Source organism: Sphaeramia orbicularis, chromosome 20, assembly GCF_902148855.1.
Source record: "Sphaeramia orbicularis chromosome 20, fSphaOr1.1, whole genome shotgun sequence".
In the NCBI taxonomy this organism is placed as follows: Eukaryota; Metazoa; Chordata; class Actinopteri; order Kurtiformes; family Apogonidae; genus Sphaeramia; species Sphaeramia orbicularis.
In genome coordinates, this window is record NC_043976.1 from 3958748 (window position 1) to 3972784 (window position 14037).

Below are 14037 nucleotides of genomic sequence, written 5' to 3' on the forward strand. Positions count from 1 at the left end.
CATCAAGAGCTGGACAGACTGCACATGTTTTATAGAGAGACACTCAGTTCACACTGTTTGGTTTCTCCCATGCATGTCGGTCATTTGTCAAAAAAACCCCAAAAACAAAACACTCAGTCTTTCAGTTTATCACAAACTTTTGAAGATGATAAACTGGATTTTAAAAGAAGCTAATGGTGTCAGATGAATAGAGTAGTATTTTCCTCTGATATGTGGTGAAGAAGCATAGAAAATCAAAATATTTAAGGAAAACTGTAGTAAAGTGTAGAAATGAAAAGTAAATGTAGAGTTACACTCTACCACTGGCCACACCAGAAACAGCAGGTTCATTGAGCAAAATATTTGCTCCTCAAGAATCAGTCCAGTCATGCTTTTACTTTCAAAGAGGTTTATTGAAAGAAGTATTTTGAAATTTTATAAAGTCCAACCATTGATAATGCTATCACACAATCAGAACCAGGAACTTCCCCTTTTCCTCCTACGACCGTCCTCAGTGTCTGATATGAATATAGTATAATGAGTCTCCAGAAGCACTCCACTGGCAAGCCCAGTATTCTGAGTAAATATTACAAATTCTGATGTTCCTCCATGTTGGGATGGCCACAGAATAAACATCATTAACCATTTTCAAAAGTTTTGTTGAGTTTTTTTTCTACACAACTTAGCAATTTTCAACAAAATTGATCAAATATATGCTCTTATCAGCAGACATTAACAGCTCACCCTGAAAAAGAAGTAAGATGTGGTCTAAAACTAAAACTACACTCAGATGTGTTGTTGATAACAGTAATGATCAGTGTAGCTTGTCCAAGCTGGGAGACACAGAATTTGTAACATTTCTGATGCACTTGATTTAACTTCCCATGCCAAAGCTCAGAGAAATAAATCAAACACTTCCTTTGGGAAACAGTTAACAGTTTTGCCAAGGACTGCCACACATGCACCATTTCGTTACAGCTGTTGTTACAGCAACCAAAGATACAAATATACAATAGAATATTGTATCATCTAGAATCACTATATTTGCAGCTATTCAGTATCCCTCTCTTCCATGAGCTGGAAGTAGTATGTATATATTATATATATATATAATGTATATATAAATAGGACTCTCCCATAACCTGGAAGAATTCAGTGTTTCACTCTACACACAGTTTGCAAGCATACAGCAAAAATCAGCTGCTTTGCACGTGAAACCGTCTCATTGCTGGATGATTTTCGGTGCAGCATGCAAGTAAAAATGTGCACAATTTTAAAAGTCTTTAGTTTCATCATCCTCATTGTAATCATCCACCTCCGCATATCCATTTTCACCATGGACAGCTTCATCAACTTTTTTTTCAATAAGGTGATTATTTTCATAAGAAATTAGAGCAGACTTTATTTATTTAGTATATTTTCCTCTATAGTATTCTGCATTTCAAAGCATGCGAAAGAAAATTTTCAGTTTCTGCATAGTGCTGGCTATACGAGTGCCAAAGAGTTTGATTCCTTTACAAGTTGTAGAAGTTGGTATGTACAGGCAAGGAGTGACAGAGCAGTTCCAGTGTTGTGTAAACGGTACCAAACCCCCCCTCCCCAAGTGCTCAAAATATCTACAAATACAGGACCCGAGTCTGTCAGAACTCATAGAAACTTGTACAGAGCTGAAAAAAGCTCAGCAGTATGGAAGAGCCATTATGGGAGCTGTGTGTCTGTGTGTGTGTGAGACTGTAAGCGTGCAGCTGAGTTTATCGTTGTGTGTGTTCAAATGCAAAGGGGGTAAAACACTCAAACCCCTGTGCCCACAAACACACCCACTCCTTACCCAGAACCCCCCATGGATGCAAATCCACTTGTTTTTTATAGTCAAAGTGTACCCTTTACTGGTATAATATGCAGTATGCATTACATAAATGTACTCTAGCAGTGAATATTCCACTAAGGTCTACCGACACATACATGGTCAAATCAGAGTCAACAGTAACCACATTCTAGATTTGAGGTCATAGTTCTGAATATAACTATACAGTTCAGGCCACTAGGTGACTTGTTGGACACTAACAAAACACTCGCTACAAGTACACAAGACAGCGCCGAGAGCCCACATCTGATATTCACCAATCCAGAGGTCACCATTTCAGACAGCACTGCACCGCCAACACTCACTTTGTGTTCACTGGATAGTTGAATGTTTGGAGTCACTTGTTGTCAAGCAGTAAGCTGTTATGGAAAACTCCTTGCTTTGAGGAGTTGCAGGTGCTCAGGAAAAAGGTAACTGATGATAGCGAAGAATGTGATCACAAAATGAACCAAACAAAAGGTTAAGCAGGAGGGATCAATAGTAAGAAGGACTCAGTAGATTTGGTCAGCTGTGGACATCCACGATGCACTCATTTACCACTTAATGCAACACTGAAAAAGGGATTCCAGCTACAGAACAGAAACAGCTGTGGCACTATCTGTAATTGGACATAATAAGTGTGCTTCCATCCACCTGGTTTTAGTTGCATTATTAATTTGTTTATAAAAACCCCTGAGTGGAAACGCTGAAAACAGAAAATTGCAAAATACATAAATTCTCTAAATAAAAGTAAAAAATTCTCTAAAATTCTCTAACTAAAAGTAATTGTAAATCATTACAATAGCAACAGAATCATTAAATAAATGAAACATTAGGTGAAAACAGTAATTAAAGACCAACCACCTGATATTTAGAGCTGCAGATACAAATGTCAGGCAAAGGCTTTATGAAATAAGGTTTTCTAATGTAGATCAGTGGTTCAGTTTGGGGTCAAAAGCTGAAATCAGGTTCAGGTTTTTGTTAGGTATTAGATATGTCATGCCACTCAGCTGAAAGTAGCTAGAATTCTTTTTTTCAGTGTGCACACCATCTCCACTTTTGCAAAAACCCTGCAGGTTTAAAAACCACTTTTTTCCATGTTGCTGTAAAAATATCCCTGGTTAAACTCTAAAATCACAGATACTCCAGCTGAACTTCTCATTAAGTCACACTAAACATTCCTTTCTCAACGTATTAATTGAGTTGAATTAGGTGTGAGCTTCTAATGTCACCAGTGATATTTGTTACAGTGGTCATTGCTTTGGTTTGATACTAAAGTGCAAAAGCTGAATAGGGACACACAGCGACACAACCCCCAAAACTGACCACAATAGACCAGTGTGTGCTCTATTCATGGATCTGGGAACTGACCGATTTCTGTCTATTATTCATCAAAATAAACCTATACATAGTGTGTATCAATGCATCAGCATAAATAAAAAATATAGAACATGAGGGAAACAAATCATTCAGTGTTCAAAAACACAAGACAAAGAGAAAAATCATATTCACAGACAAAAATATTATATTGCTACAAACCAAATAAATAAATTAAATAGCTTAGACCAGCAAGCAGCAAAATACAATCTTCACAAGTCTGCATTAAAGGGGAATTTCACCAAAAGTAAGGTTCACTCTACAAATATTGTCAGCTTTCTGGTTTTATTTTACTGTAGTTGTTTTTGAGTTATGAGACGGGGAAAAATGAACTCTATGACATCAGTGACACATTCCTGAGTCGTATCAAACTATTAGAGACTATTAGAGAATAAAGTGCTGAGAATGAACAGATGTGGTTAAGCTGCTACAAGTCTTTGAAGGACTATTGCACTTGGATTTGGACTCTCCTTCATTTGCTTCGACTCCGTCACTCTGTGGCAGGAAACGGTCTGTTTTCACAGACACCAAGAATTATGGATGAGGGAAGACAATTTGAAGATGTCATAGGTTCAATTGTCCTTCATCTTGACAACTCAAAATCTAAAAAAATTGGTTTGGGTGAAATGGTCCATGTTTTAACCATTCAATAAAGGAATCACTGCACCAGCTCAGGGAATTATTGTCTTAAAGCTTCACCTGTCCAAAGGAATTGCAGACTGTCTGAGCATAACCATTTCGTGTTCATGTTCACCTGCAGCAGTGTCTTTTCACCGATCCTTGGGAAAAGCTCAAGTAACATTATTCATTTTCCTTTTCCTACAGTTTATGATGGTGTGACGGTGTATTAGGGCCAGGTAAGGTTCAGGAAAAATACAACAGTGGGTAATATGGGTAATATTTTGAGAAAAAAAGAATTTACAATATATAATCATAAATTTCAAAGACAAAAACACTACAGTGTACTTAATTGAAAAAGACATAATTTCTGAGATTAACGTAGTAAATTAATGACAGAAAATTTAAGTAATCTCTGAGGATTAAGTTATACAATTATGAGACAATAACATAAATATAGTGTGAGATTAAAGTTGTAACTTTACAAGAGAAAACCTTGTATGTTTTCTGGGCCTAAAAAGTCATATATTTGCAATCACATATTTAGAAATTCTCTGAGATTTAAATTGTAAACTTCTGGGAGAATGATTTAAATATTCTCAGAGATTAGATTAAGAAATATGCAAGAGAAAAACTGGAATCTGAGATCATAAAGTCACACATTTAACACAAAAATTGTAGACATACTCTGAGATTACCATTGTAAATTTACAAGAGTGAAACTTGAATATTTTTTGAGGTCAAAACTGTAAATCTGAGCAAAAACTAATATAATTTGAGATTATATAGCAAATTTACAAGTGAGAAACTCAACTATTTTCTGAGATTACTAAGTCATATATTTACGGAAATGAAATGAATATTCCCGAAGGTTAAAGATGTGCATTTACAAGAAAAAATTCACAAATGCAAATCATGCAAGTCATAAACCTGATGGACCCAAGGGTCCGTTTTAACTTAAACTGTGATCTTTTCCTAAACTGAACCACACTGCCTCCATGTATCTGAATAGTCACAATGTGAAATTTGTAAATTCTGAGTTTTCCTTCAAATATTACCCATCTGTCTAGACTTATTATTATTATTATTTTTTTATTTTTTTTTTTTCAGTTCTAATACACCATTACACATTAGTGAGAGGATTTACTGACCATGTGATCTGTTACTTTCTTGAAGTCTGGGTAACAGTTTGCTCAGAATGTTTGCTTTCAGATTTAATGGCTGTTTCTGTCATATTTTATGAACTTGACAAACTGAATAAAACTTGAACATTCCAGGAAGAAAAAAATTCACACTAAATTCAATTACTAAAAAAATAACCGCAAAGTCAGAACACTAATTGTTTGGTACAACTTCAAACTTTCTAAAGATACTTTATGTATTTCTGTAGTTATAATATAGTAATGAGGATTTCCTTTGGGTCAACATTGACAAGTATTTTACACTTCATTATTATTGTGTTCATAGGACAGGAGGTAACAGATTCAGTTTCAGCTAATGTGGTGATTCTACATCTTTCTTTCTCATTAAAGCTGGAACATTTAGCTCCTACATTTTAAAGGGTGTGTGTCTTTTGTCACCTGCCTCCTTATAGAGCCATCTGGATCAGTTTAGTGGTGACCGTGTGAATCCAGTGACCCTCCACATTGTGTGGAAGCAAACATACAACACATGTTCTGCAGACTCAAAGACAGAGATGAGGATAAACACACAGAGAAAAACTTTGGACCTGAACCTATCACACACAGAATTAATAATAAAGATCTAAGCACACTCACTTCTTCTTGCCAGTGTTTGCATATTGTACTGTGGATAGAATAATGGTGCATTCGGCTGGTCGTTGTAAACTGGCAAACTTGTATATTTTCACAATACGTGACAAAGTCATATGTACATGGTGAAAGCATTCAGGTTGCTTGCGCAGGTGAAAAAAGTAAGGAGCAATGAAATCTGAGGTAGCAAATTTAACTAAGATAAACTAGAGGAACTTAATCTTTTTTTCTTTTTTTCTTTAATACGTGCTTTGATTATTTTCTAGAAAAAACAAAGCAGGCAAGTATCACTTCATCACTTCATCTCTTAAAGGTCATATGTGTAGCTCCAAAATTGAAAAGCTGGGATTTCCTGCTTGCTTAAATATTCCTTTTGCTGTGTTTTTGGTGAAGTTTGCCAGTTTACCTGTCAGTGACACTGCCTAAGCATGCCGTGTAGTCTTCACTCACCAGAAAGTCTGTACAATGTTAATGATAATAGGGCAGCTGATATGTTCGTTGACAAAAATTCATGGCTTTTAACCCTCCAGTTCCCACCCCTGAGGTGCAAACCAGCCAATCCAGTGTGCTCTTGGGAAGAGAGAGGGGGGTGGTGGTATATTAGCTCCACCTCTTGGGGCAGGACTTCATGGGGAAGGAACCAATGATAGAAGGGGACAGCAGGTTTTCCTGTTAGGCCAGCTAACACTACACTTCACCAACCAGTTTGAGTTTGTCGGAAGCGCCACGGAGATAGAGAATAGAATAATCAATAGTATATCAATAGGATTTCAGTGCAAGACATAAATGGCTACTTGTTTCATCGTTATTCTGTCCGTTGTTGTCTTTGCTTAATCTTATCAGTCATCCAAACACTGGATACAGCAGTAAAGGGATTCTTCTACAAGACAGCAGTTGTATTCTGTGTGTGTTTGAAGGGGTGTCACCTTCTGAGAACTCCTGACCACATAGGTCTGGCTTGACCTGGACTGTCTTCATACAGTAATTTGCAGAGCTCCTCTCTGCTTGGTTTGCGGTTTTGGTTAAAGATTGTGGAGTTCAAACGGCTCCTACGGAGATGGGGGAAGAGAGAGAACCTTTTTCCTTTACCCCACCTCGTCTGGTTTTCCTCTTTCAGAGGATTGGGTTTGTTACTTGAGGTTAAATCTGAGCAGTGAAGATAACAGGGTGCCCTAAAGGGTGCAGGTGTAGATACAGTAGGTGCCTCCTGATGTCGAAAGGGCCACAAGGAGTCGCGGAAACAGAGGGGGCTGCAGCATAAAACATCTCCCTCTCTTCATTTTATCCCTCCCTTCCACTCTCCTCCCCCCTTCCCCTCTGCCTTAGCTCCCCCCTGGGTCAGAGCTGTGTTTCTGTGGTGTCCGTGAGTCCAGAGGTGACTGTGGTTCCTGGAGGGACAGCCTCCTTTGGGTTTCCTGATCCAGAGGAGATCCTCCGGCCCCGGCTCCCATACACACCCCCGAACTGAAGTCTAACCCTGCCCCTAAGCTGGACCCCACAGCTACCCCGCCCCCTAATTCTAGCCCTAAACCTGAACCTGTAGCTGTCGGCCCTGAAATGACCCCAATGGCGGCACCACTTTCCAGTCCCATCTCCAGCTCCAGATGCTGCCCCAGGCTGTCCAGTCCAGAGGGGGTGAGGTGGCCCTGGCTGGTGCTGATCAGTGGGCAGTCCTGGGGCTGCAGGGAGTCCAGAGGCTTGGCTGGAAACTCTTCAAAGTCCTGGGAGCTCAAGATCTGCAGGCAAAGACACCGAGACGAGAGAAGAACAAAATGAAACATGAGAATCTGTGTTCCTAAGATGCTATTAAAATAATATCTGCATTTAAAACACATGCTGATACAGCATTTATTCCTCAATTTTACATTTAAATAAACATTATTTCAACTTTAGTGTTAGGGCACATTGTGTATTTGGTGATATCTAGGGGTGAAGTTGCAGATTGTAACCAACTGAACACAGCAGCCCACTGTCCTCTTCCAGGCAGCAAAAAACATGTCAGGTCCTTGTTGGAGTCAGGGTTTGTATTGTTTGTTTTGGGCTTTTCAGTTAAGGGGAAATTAACTCTGGTCCACAGCAGTGGCAGCTGCTCGTCTTTCAGACAGGGGAAGCTCATTGTCGGCTTACATAAAAAAAAATTGTCAAGTTATTTAAATATAAATTCGGTCCTCTGTTCCTTTTTAAGAAAATGGTCAGTGACCTTATCGTACCAAGTAGGCGTCTTTTCCAGGGACTGGACCAGTGTCCTCTCAATGTCCAGCAGAGCTGAGCTGCTTAGACGACTTTGGCCCATTGTGTTGTGGGTGTAAGACTTCAGCCTTTTTAAACAAGAGATGCTCCTTTCACTCTGACCTAGCCGACAGTTTGATTGATTTAACTATCTACAAAATGATATTAAACTCGAACAAGAAATGATTAAATTATGGAACTGAAACAAGAAAACGCTGAAATTATGTTAAATTGAAACAAGGAAGTCCAATGAGTGTGTTTTATTTACAGTGCAAGAAATGAACGAGTAATTTTGTAGTGGTTTCTCTCTCAATTTCACAGCAGAATGCGCGGTGGTATTAAACTGAACTGTGTCAGTGAAGGAGTAGATCTGAAAACAGCTGTCAATCAAACGGGATTCAGCTTTTTGACTGATCATCCAATCAGCACGTGGGATTCTGGCGTCCAGCCCGGCCGAGCTCCGCCCACAGCTCCATTCACCCCAAGAGACGCCGGGCGTCTGGGGGCGGGACAACATCGTGGCATTTATCCAATTACCGTCCAGTTTTGAGGCAATGAAAAAAACTGTTCCACTCAGTCCCATTGAAGCCCAGAGACGCCCGGCGTCTACGGACAAATGCACTGAGCAGAGATCGAATGAGAAAACAGCGCAACGGGAATGGAGGAGAAGTGAACAACATCGAGTCTTTTGGTTTGTGATAAAGCTGATTCTGAACGAACTTGTCTGTGAGATGAACGTGTTCTAACACATTTGTAGTCAATGAAATGTCAACACAACCGTACATATTTAACCATTTAATTTTCATAATTTTAGGGGAAGCCGGGCTTCCCTTGCAGTCTATGAGAAATCGCCACTGGTCCACAGTCAAACATAGTGGGTAATGGAAATGTGTCTTAACTCTACCATTGTAGAAACATGACAGTGCAACATAGTGGACTCCATGGAAGCCACACACTCCCCATGTCATTCTAATGATACACACTCAACTAAAGAAATCATAATTATGAATGTTATAGTTCATCTCTGCAAACAGATCATTCTAAATCCCTTTGAATCTTACACACTAGGCATTTACAAAGAAAACAAGGTGATTAAATTCAGCATCAATGATTAATCAAATGATAGCCATAAATATTATTTATACTCTTTTATAGCATAAATATGTATATATGTATGTATAATTTTTAGTCTGTCTTAACCATGATCAGGGAGCTCCTGGGAGTACCTGTCCATGTCTTTTGTCTGTGCTGTTTTTAATCTGTCCCCTGTATGCGTCCTTGGGTTTAATGTTTTTTGTGTATAACATTTGAGATGCCCTCTCCAGACTGCAGAACAAATCTACCTATGGGTATCAATAAAAAGTTACCTTGAACCTTGAACCTTGATATGGTGTGTCTACATACACTGCCTTGCCAAAACAAAAGTCTCCACCAAAAAAAAAAGGTCATACATTCTAATATTTTGTTAGACTGCCTTTAGCTTTGATTATGGCACACATTCACGGTGGCATTGCTTCAATAAGCTTCTGCAATGTCACAAGATTTATTTCCCTCCAGTGTTGAATTAATTTTTCACCAAAAACTTGTATTGATGATGGGAGAGTCTGACTGCTGCACAAAGTTTTCTCCAGCACATCCCAAAGATTCTCAATGGGGTTAAGGTCTGGACTCTGTGGTGGCCAATCCATGTGTGAAAATGATGTCTCATGTTCCCTGAACCACTCTTTCACAATTTGAGCCTGATGAATCCTGGCATTGTCATCTTGGAATATGCCCGAGCCATCAGGGAAGAAGAAAATCCATTAATGGAATAACCTGGTCATTCAGTATATTTAGGTAGTCAGCTGACCTCATTCTTTGGGCACATAATGTTGTTGAACCTAGACCTGACCACATGCAGCAACCCCAGATCATAGCACTGCCCCCACAGGCTTGTACAGTAGGCACTAGGCATGATGGGTGCATCACGTCATCTACCTCTCTTCTTACCCTGATGCACCCATCACTCTGGAACAGGGTCAATCTGGACTCATCAGACCACATGACCTTCTTCCATTGCTCCACAGTCCAATCTTTAAGCTCCTTAGCAAATTAAAGCCTTTTTTTTCTGGTTAGCCTCAGTGATTTGTGGTTTTCTTAAGGCTTCACAGCTGTTCAGTCCCAATCCCTTGAGTTCCCTTCGCATTGTGCTTGTGGAAATGCTCTTACTTTCACTATTAAACATAGCCCTGAGTTCCACTTTTGTTTGTCTTTGATCTGATTTCACCAAATGTTTAAGTGATCGCTGATGAAAATCAGGATTTTTTTTCGATCACATTTCTTCCTTGAAGACAATGATTCCCCTTTATTCTTGATTTGACCCTTCTTCACAAACAGACTAACATCTTTTCCATGACCACAGGATGTGTCTTTTGACATGGTTGTTTAAGAAATGAGAAGCTACTCATTGCGTCAGCTGGGGTTAAATAACCTGTTGCCAGCTGAAAGATCATGGCCTATGTAGTCATTATCCAACAGGAGGCTCATCCCTATTTGCATAGTTAAATCCAGGTGGCTACTTCTATTTCAGCCATGCAGTGTATGTGTGTGTTAAACTGACTGTGGTCATTGCCATTGCTAGAAAAAAAGGTAATAGTGATACCTGTGATAGTGAGGCCAAAGTATCTGTCTCCAGAGGTGTAACAGGCTGAACCAGTCTCTCTCCTAGACCTGGTCCTGGACCTGGACCAGGGTAAGGGGAAGCCTGCAGGAGACAGGAGAACTGCTCAGTGTTGCTCTGAAAACATGTGCTGATGTGTGAAAGACTTCAAAACCCTGTGACCGCAAAGGTCATACATACATATAGTTTGTGTGTGGACATGTTCTTACCTGAGGTGGTGATGAGACTGCACTGTAGGCAGGAGGAACCAGAGCCATCTGTCTCTGAAGCAGCTGCATGATCGCTCCAATGTCTGTTGACATGCGGGTCTCCAACCTACAGGTAGTAAATGAGAATGATTATCTGTTTATTACTAAATAAAAACATTTAGAGCTTATCCATTCGATCATTCCTTTTCTTCTGTACATGTTATCTTCAATGTGTAGTTCTCAATATAGTGTAATCTGAGTGAGTCTGTTAATATTGCATAGGACAGGGTTCTATCTATATAATGAGCTATATGATGATTTATAGTATAATTTACTTAGATCTAAGAGCACAGAAAAATTGAGTTTAACAGCATACAGAATACAAGCAGTCAGAAAATTATTCATTATATACTGATAATTGCCAGTCATTTCTGAGTTTGACGTTTTAGTTGTCACAATCTTTTTTGTTTGAAACAGAGGTGAGAGAAGGACGAATCTCCTCAAACTCAGATTAATGCTATGGAAAACACTGACCATCACACTGAATGTTATGTTCACACTGCCAAATACTTTTAGCTACTTGGCAAATATTAACACCAAGCTGTGTCTTGGTACAATGTATTTTTAAGTAATAATTAACAACCATTCACAAAATTGTTTGACAGTTAGTTTTCAACGACAACTACAGTAGACCTGTCTCATACAGTAAGAGAATCACATTTTTACAGAGGCTTAAAAAGTCTAAGCAGCAGACAAACTGTCCGTCACAGCGGCCACATGGAAGATATTCAAGCTAAAATGTAAAATTAACAGAGTGATCATTTACAAAAGAACAACCAGTACACTTAACAGAGAGTCCAAATAAGCTGGCTGTGACCAGAGTGATTTATGGAAAAACAGAAAAAAAAAAAAGATTTAGTATTTACAGAGAAATGTTTGATACATCATTTTTTTTTATTGTTGTTGTTGAATAGTGGGTCAATTACAACTATGCTATGATGGGTATTACATTATTTCCATCATAGTCTAAATATCAAGCTGTGCTTATTTCTTTTTTCCCCACACAGAGTGCTTCATTATGTGTAATCACATGCATGTGGTAAGTGTGACATCTGCCTGTAAGTGAACAAAAAAATAAATAAAAACTTGGATCTTTTACTCTGCAGGAGTATAAAATAAAGTTGTTAAAGTTGGTTGTTTTGCAAAATGTCAACACATCTACAAAAACATGATCAAAGTTCTATTTTTGTTCTATTTTTGCACATACATTACATGATCATGTGGTTTTCTGTTTACGACGCCATATTGGTAGGCAAGCTTTCCTTGGATCGTACAATTGCCTATTGTTGGTGATATTTATCTTTCTCCTGTGTAGATCTACAATAACATAAAGCTTTAAGCAGTGTGATCATGGTAACCACATGTGTTGCGGTTGGTTGCAATAGATGAGTTTCATATGACGTATGCATACATTAAGTCTTGGAGGCAGAAGTCACGCTGAGTTCGTAGCGTGTTAAACGATGGACCTGCAAAACTCCTGTGTGCCATTTATAACTTAGCTTTCACCAAGTATAAGTTAGGCAGAAAGACCGCTCGGTTCTATTGGTGTCAGCGGTGGTTCTGTTCTGCCGACCGCTGTTTATAGTTATTACCGTGGTTAGCATAGTTCCTCAGTATAGTTAGCCTGCGTGCCTGTTGTGCTTAGCGGCGTGGAAAAAAAGAATTGTCATCATGTGGTATGGTGATGAAGACCCCTTTAAACCTACCAGGAGGGCTTCCCCTGGACTATCACCCTATAGAGAGAGAGTGATTGTGGATCTGCCTGCTCCCTTTGCCGACAATGGCAGCCAGAGTTTCCTCAGCTGGGTGAGGCAGCTGGAAGTGGCAGTCGGAGCTACGGAGGGCGACACCGGTGAGTTCAGCGGGGAGCTGGTGAGAGTACTCCCCACCTGTCTGTGACAGTCTGCTTTTGTACTATGGGACAGCCTTCCTGATGCGGTCAAGGCAAATTATGCAGCCGTGAAAGAGAAGATGGGATCGGCTTTTGGACAGAGACAGTTAATGGATCATTTTAGAGCTAACGTATCGGCTTGTTCATGAGTTCCGGGTGAGAGCCTGGAGGTGTACGTGGCTGATGTGAGCCAGCTGGTAGCTGGTACTTGTGTTTTTGCCTCCGAGTTGCATGCGCATCACTGTTGTTAGTCAACACTGAAACTCATCTATGGTGCCTTTATCACAAGCAGATGTACTCACAAATAACAAAACACGCAAACACGAGTCCAAAGAAAAACACCATATAAAGCAACAGTTCTGATTTTCTGGATCCAGATTAGCGTGCCTACCAATATGGCGGCGTAAACAACAATCACATGACCAGTGACGTCAGCGGCAAGTCCTGATTATGAGGCAGTCTGTGCAGTCATAATACACTTAATGCACAAATACTGCTGCTCCATTTCTACTATAAACTTTAGATTTAAATTATTTTTGTTAAACTTAGTTTTGCTTATCTTACATTTCTATTCCCATTCTGTTATTGTTTTGTTATACTGCCATAAAAATTCATGTTTCCCACAGGAGTCAACTTAAGTTTATTTATGTTATTACTAAAGCAGAGTCTCAGTCAATGGAAATAGATAAATGTTTGTTATGAGCATCAGGCTGCATGCACACTTCAAAACACACCAAGTTTAATTTCACATGAGGCCTGCTGGGTCCTATCTGCAACTCTCACATACAGCTAATTAGGACTCATTCTGCTGATACTGTGTCTTATGCTCTGTTAAACTTACTTACAACAGAGAATTCACCATATGTGCAGATATTTTGAGCACTTTGGGGAAACATTCACTCCTTTACATACACAGTGAGTCCCCGTTCAACTTCCCTATGCACACCTACAGCCTGCTGACACATCCTGTTCTGCAGAAGTACCCAGGCAATCATGCGTTAAAATTCAAGCATTCAGCAGGGAGAACAGCCGGCCTCATAGCTACAACCAGCACGAAGATACACGGCCTGTGATCTCAACGAGACCTGACAAAGGAGCCTGGTCCAGCAAAAGGCTACAGGGATGGAAAAACATCTTTGTTCCACTACTGTGAAGAGAGACGCAGCCATGTGAAAGAAATGATCTGAGGCTGTCAAGACTCAAAGACATTCAACTTGTTCGCTTGGACCTTTACACTGTCTTTTCTTAAATAGCTGACGCTGTATGTGAATGATCTCTTTGCTTTCAGGGGAGTTCAGGTTTACACTTTTTTGTTGCTAGTGAGGACAGATAGTGCATTTAAAAAGAACATGATTCACCCTTTAATTATTTACTAAAAGAGAAACAGATGAAAAGTAGCTGCTAAAGTTCTGATAGGAAAT

At 39.5% G+C, this 14037-nt stretch overlaps 1 protein-coding gene across 2 annotated transcripts in view; it reads right to left on the reverse strand.

Annotated features, from left to right (window-relative positions):
- Window positions 1-371: 371 nt before the first annotated feature.
- Window positions 372-14037, reverse strand: part of kcnh2b (potassium voltage-gated channel, subfamily H (eag-related), member 2b) — a 463037-nt gene continuing 449371 nt past the window's right edge. For both annotated transcript variants that reach the window (XM_030122825.1, XM_030122826.1), the window contains 3 exons: window positions 10687-10792; window positions 10460-10561; window positions 372-7325 (listed from right to left, as the gene is read on the reverse strand). In XM_030122825.1, the coding sequence (XP_029978685.1) occupies window positions 6912-7325; window positions 10460-10561; window positions 10687-10792 (622 nt within the window). In that variant the 3' untranslated portion in view covers window positions 372-6911. The remainder of the gene's footprint in view (window positions 7326-10459; window positions 10562-10686; window positions 10793-14037) is intronic.